This window comes from Phyllostomus hastatus, unplaced genomic scaffold, assembly GCF_019186645.2.
Source record: "Phyllostomus hastatus isolate PE091 unplaced genomic scaffold, TTU_PhHast_1.1 phas_scaffold_78, whole genome shotgun sequence".
Lineage (NCBI taxonomy): Eukaryota > Metazoa > Chordata > Mammalia > Chiroptera > Phyllostomidae > Phyllostomus > Phyllostomus hastatus.
In genome coordinates this window covers 2955107-2960407 of record NW_025334041.1, presented here as the reverse complement: position 1 = coordinate 2960407, position 5301 = coordinate 2955107, and the positions used below count along the sequence as shown (strand labels likewise).

The window sequence follows — 5301 nt, the reverse complement described above, 5'->3', positions numbered from 1 at the left end:
GTCTGTCCCTCTCCCTGCATTCGGAATTCCCTGACCAGATCCTAACAAGCTCCAAAGGGGTGAGCGATGCCAGGTTTACGCACAGCGCGTACTAAAGTGTTGACGCACAGCACGTATTAAAGTGTTGTACAGAGGAGGTGCACAGTAAATACCTGTTGGAAGACTGGGTCATTCTAAAAAGTAAGTTACAGGTCGACAAGTTCACCAGTGGCCACCACATGCCTGGGTTCACAATATTCCAAGCAAAATACACAGATGATAAGCACGTCCCCAAACCAAATCTAAAGCACCAAACGGTAGGCTCAGTTCCCGCGATATTACCAAGGCTGGCACGGGAGGAAGCCAGGTTTGGGGGCCGGGCAAACACCGTTATGCGGGTTACACGCTTCACTGTGACCCATAAAAGTGCAAGGAAAGTGTGGGCAGTCGGGAGGCGCACGGTCCGCGAAGACCCGCAGGAAGCGCGAACTTGGAAGTCATCCCGCCCAGTGGAATCCGGGGAGATGTGCCAGGTCAGCGTCCAAGAGGGCGGGCCCCGCGCGAGGGTGCGGCCGGGCTGGTGGCGGTGCCCGGGGCTCAGCGGGGGACGAACAGGGTAGATGCCAAGCTCAGACATATTACAAAGTCAAGACGCCTCCCCCCGCCCGCGCCGCGGCCCTCTCCCGGAAGCGGGGCCGGGACACTCTTCGAGCTGCGCCTGCGTACTGAACTCTACGCGCAAACGGCCAATGAGCGGAGGGGTGGGCGGGCTGTAGGCCAGCGAGCCAGTTTCCGGTTCCGGCGGGCCGTGGTCCCTCCGCTCCAGAGCTACGTGTCCCAAACAACCGAGGCGTCGGTGGGCAGGTAAGGCGCTGTCTCCCGGCGGGGCGTGAGCGAGCCTTTGTGACTCGCGGAGGCGAGGGGCGCGGGCGGGCCGGCGGGGCTCCCGGGCGGCCGGCGCGGACCGGCGGGCGGTGAGAGGGCCCCTCGCTCTGGTCCGCGACCGGGGTCCGGCCGCGGGAAGTGGGGAAGCGGCGACCCGAGGCCGCGGCGGCCCCGGGGAGAGGGACGCCAAGGTCCGTGGTCCTTCCGGGCGCGAAAAAGCTCAGAAGTCGGGTTTCTGGTCGCTCATCCCCGGCCAGCCGATGGCTTGCCGCCGGGGTCCCCTTCGGGGTTGTCTTTGGGGATGGGAGCCCTCTCGGATGGGTCCTCCGAGGACCTGTGGTCGGGCGGCCCTGCCTCCGCTGCCGTGACCTGGGAGGGTCGCTCTGGATCGCAGGTCAGCGGATCGCAGTGGGGTATCGGCTTCCAACCCGGACAGTTTTGTGTCCGGTGCACCCCCCCGCCCCTGGGAAAGGGTCCTTAACTTCTGTCGCGACGTCTGTAAAAGTTTAAGCCCAGTTGGTTTGAAGAACCAAGTTCGGCGAAATACTAAGACAGCAGGCACTAATACATGTTTTTGGAGGGACCCCACACACTTGGCGCAGAATGTGTATAGAATTCCTGGTGCATTTTGAATGTTTTCATGTTCATCACTGTGACTGCCCTCCCCGGGCCAGGAATCATTGCACAGACCGGGATTCGAACCCCCGCCTGGCCTTACAATGACGCTCGCCCACTGGTTTCTCAGAAGCGTAGTGTTTACGGCCGCTGTCCCCGAGCCCTGGAGGTAATAGTAAGTTACAGGGACGCACTGGCCTCCGGAGCAGTTGCATCCGTGGCTCCCAAAGCCAAGGTCCGTGCGGACAGGAAGTTCTGACACAAGGAACGAAAGAAAAAAGCGAAGACGAGGCGGCATTTCCTTACTAGAACCAGTGTGAGAAACGCACTGTTCGCTCAGGGCCGCGTCCAGACCGGCCGCCTGTGCCCAGGCCCGAGGCCCGAGCCCCTCGCCGCAGCCAGGCCTCGCGGTTCTGAGAATCCGACCGGTCCGCCCCAGCCAGCAGCCTCTTCTCTGGGCGGGTGGGTGGCCGCGGGGTGGAACAGGCGGGGTGGAACCACGTTTTCCTCCCTCTCCTCTGGCTCTGCGGGAGCCGTGGTTGGGAATCGCTGCAGGAGACACTGGGTTCCGGGGAGTTTAAAATGAAATATTTGTTGGGTTGCCAGCACCGGTGGCTTCTGAGCAGAATGAGAGCCGCGCGGGGTGGGTACCAGTTGGAAGCAATGTGATCGCCTGACTGCGTGTGTGCGTCCTTGTCGGCGATGACGGCGGGGTAAACCCGTGCGGCTGCCGTTGATGGGATGCTGTGCTGGAATCTGTAAAAGTCACGTCTGTGTTTTCTCTTTTGTTTGTTTTGTGGGATGGGATTGACCGTATCAGGCAGGAATTTCTGGCCGGTCTCCTTGGCAATCCGGTATAACTGAACCAGCCCTTGCCGTATGGTAAATGCCACTGAGGGTCCTTTCTCTCGTGTGTTTTTCTAAAACAGCATCATGGACCAGGTAATGCAGTTCGTGGAGCCCAGCCGGCAGTTCGTGAAGGACTCGATCCGGCTGGTGAAGAGGTGCACGAAACCCGACAGGAAAGGTAATGAATAGCTTTAATGTGAGAGGAGAAGTTCCGTCTTTGCGTTTTCTAAGCCTTTCGTTCGATTACTGTTGTCCTGTTTAGTAGCTGTTAGTTACTGTTTCTCATCCACATTTTTACTGATCTATCTGCCTTACTGCTTTGTAGCATTGTCACTTCCTGAATTTTGCGCGCGTTAGTTCCCAAACGGTGTAAGATTATTTATTGCAGCCTGTTTTTCATGTCATGTTTGTCTTAGTCACACTTAATGATTTCAGAGTTTTTGGTATTGTCCATGTTTCCACTTTGGAAAATTTGGGGGGGATTCCTCCGTGCTCTGTACGCCCCGCCTTCACTTCCCCCAAACAGAGCCCCGACATGGATCACCAGAGGTGTTGCCAGCCTAGGAGGGTTAATTTCTTATTGATCACGATTTGTGCGTTCAAAGGGGCACCAGAGTTTGTCTGCTTGTATTCATTTAGTGACTGCGGCCTGGGTTAGGAGCGGGAATACAGTGGAGAAAGGCATGCGTTGCAAGTATCGTGAAATGCGTAAAAGAATAACGGACTAGTCCTCGCTCTCACAGAGCCCCGAGGTTTTCAGGGAGGCCGCCTGAACCCCTGATGTCACTGCCGTGGTGAGGGTTGTGGGGGAGACGTGGAGGGGACCCCCGGGAGGACTAAGCCAGCCCGGGCAGCTTCCCCGGGAGAGGAAATAACGTCGGATGGAAACATTACAGCGTCTGAACCTTCGCGTAAAGTTGTGCCCCCCCGCCTGGTTTCCAGCCTTATTTTTGGCCTCATAGCATCAGAGGCAGTGGCCCAGTTTTTATAAAAAGTTATGGTTTGTGCTTTTATAATTTTAACAATGTTAAAAATATCAATGTTTTTAGCAATATTACAAAAATTTTAAGGTAAATACTCTATTTCTTCCATCTGTATTTTATTTCTTTTTGGCATCCTGGTCATTTGCTGAGAAGAAAATATTCTGCTGCTTGTTGATGGGTTCACTAGAATGGGCGTATACTTTATTTCTGTGTTTCTATTTAAAAATCGATCAAATAGCTTATTTGTCATTAATAAATAGTGTCATATTTTATTTTATTTAAAGCTATATGTTTACTGTCAGGAAAAAGATACACCAGTAAGTTTATGTCACTGCTAGTTTTTTCTCCTGTTCTTGCAACGACACTGTGAACATGATACATTTTGTGTTTTTAATCCAGAGTTCCAGAAGATTGCCATGGCAACAGCAATAGGATTTGCTATAATGGGGTTCATCGGCTTTTTTGTGAAATTGATCCATATCCCCATTAATAACATCATTGTGTAAGTAAACTTTTTGAAATAGCGTTTCGAATGGAATGAAAATGGAAACCATTTGGGCTGACAGTTTGCCATTTCACTAATGCACACACGTCTCTTGACTTGTTAATGCTGTCCGACCCCACCGGGGTTCACCGACGTTAATGCTGTCCGACCCCACCGGGGTTCACCGACGTTAATGCTGTCCGACCCCACCGGGGTTCACCGAGAACCCGGTCGCTGGGAGTGACTGTCCTTTTCCTTAGGGTTGGATCAGGTGTGTGGGTGGGTGACTGCGGTGAGCGGTCGTGCCTGAGAATCGTTTCCCTGGTCTGAATTCTTCATGCACAGCTAACATGCTGTCTGTCACACTGAGAAGCTTCCCGCCGACCGTCCCGTCCCGTCCTCCGTGTCTCTGCCTTGTCCAGAAGGACATTATGCTGGACTGCACACACGTCCCGGGAGGGGTCTGGGCTGTCGGCCCAGTCTGTTCTAGCAGCCCCGGCCTCCGCGAGGACTTTTTCAGTCCGAGCTGTTCGAGTCCCGTCCTTCTCTTGCACGCTACCGGGCGGTCATGTGGGCGTGGTTCTCAGGGCACTGGTTCTGGGTCCGCAAAGTCACAGCAGACTGCATTTCAGATAGCAGTAATGATTATTACTCGAAACCGACCGTCTCTCTTTCTTTTGCAGGGGTGGCTGAATGCCTTTTTGGAGGAGGGTTTTTCCTCTTGGGGACGGGTCAGCAAGAGGATTTCAGAAGCTCGTGGAGTAAAGAAATTACCTGCCTATTTTGCGTTCTTTCATTTTTCCCCAGATGTTTTCTATTTCTAAATTAAAGTAATTTCAAAATAAACAAGCTGCTCTGTTTTCTGTCACACTTGTCCCATCTTAATGGTGGGAAATAAAGGGTGTTCCCCTCCCTGTCTCCCTTCTTTCCCACCAGCCTTCCTGTCTCGGTCTGCAGGCGGGGTGGGGGGGCGGGCTGGACCGCTGCCCGAGGCTGGCGCTCTGGTGGGCGGAGGATGCAGCCCGTGCAGGACGGGCAGGACCGGGAGGCAGTGAGAGCCTGAGGCTGGGCCGGAGCGGTGCCCTTCTGCTCCCGAAACGGGGACAGCCAGTCGGCTCCCACAGACGTTGCGGTGCTGCGCGAAACGGCCTCCCGGAAGTCACGGTTACAGCTGCCGAGCAAAGGGGCCTCCCCGCAGGAACCGGCTAGTCACGGCCACGCACGCTGGCGCCCTGGATCCTGGAGTCCGTGGAGAACTCACTGATAATCGAATGGGAGGTGAAAAGGAGCCTTCTTTACCATTAAAAAAGTAGTAATAAAAAGTAGACAGTTTATGTGCCTTACAAACCTATTTTATTAATCCATGCAGTGTTCAGTTGCTGAGCATTATTTCCCAAGTTCCAATATTGTTCCAGATTCGCTCTGTAGCGCACGCACGTTTGGTAAACGTCCTCGGGTTCTTAGTGAGCAAGGCGGGCAGGTGTCTGGCCGGCGCCGCGGGCAGGG

The 5301-nt window shown here is 54.5% G+C and overlaps 1 protein-coding gene across 2 annotated transcripts; it reads left to right on the top strand.

The window, feature by feature from the left end:
- The first annotated feature begins 371 nt into the window (after nucleotides 1–371).
- Nucleotides 372–4641, top strand: SEC61G (SEC61 translocon subunit gamma). Of its 2 annotated transcripts, none has more exons than XM_045828049.1 (4): nucleotides 372–512; nucleotides 2409–2506; nucleotides 3711–3813; nucleotides 4479–4641. In XM_045828049.1, the coding sequence occupies exons 2-4, from the start codon at nucleotides 2413–2415 to the stop codon at nucleotides 4486–4488; spliced, it is 207 nt and encodes a 68-aa protein (XP_045684005.1). In that variant the 5' UTR covers nucleotides 372–512; nucleotides 2409–2412; the 3' UTR covers nucleotides 4489–4641. The 2 variants fall into 2 exon arrangements, with proteins under 2 accessions (XP_045684005.1, XP_045684004.1); XM_045828048.1 differs by lacking the exon at nucleotides 372–512 and adding an exon at nucleotides 687–843.
- Nucleotides 4642–5301: the final 660 nt, after the last annotated feature.

Bases quoted from the DNA above. Each gene is read 5' to 3' on its own strand.
- SEC61G (XM_045828049.1), top strand. From the start codon at position 2,413: ATGGACCAGGTAATGCAGTTCGTGGAGCCCAGCCGGCAGTTCGTGAAG. The intron at 2,507-3,710 runs GTAATGAATAGC...TTTTTAATCCAG, and splicing joins CACGAAACCCGACAGGAAAG to AGTTCCAGAAGATTGCCATG.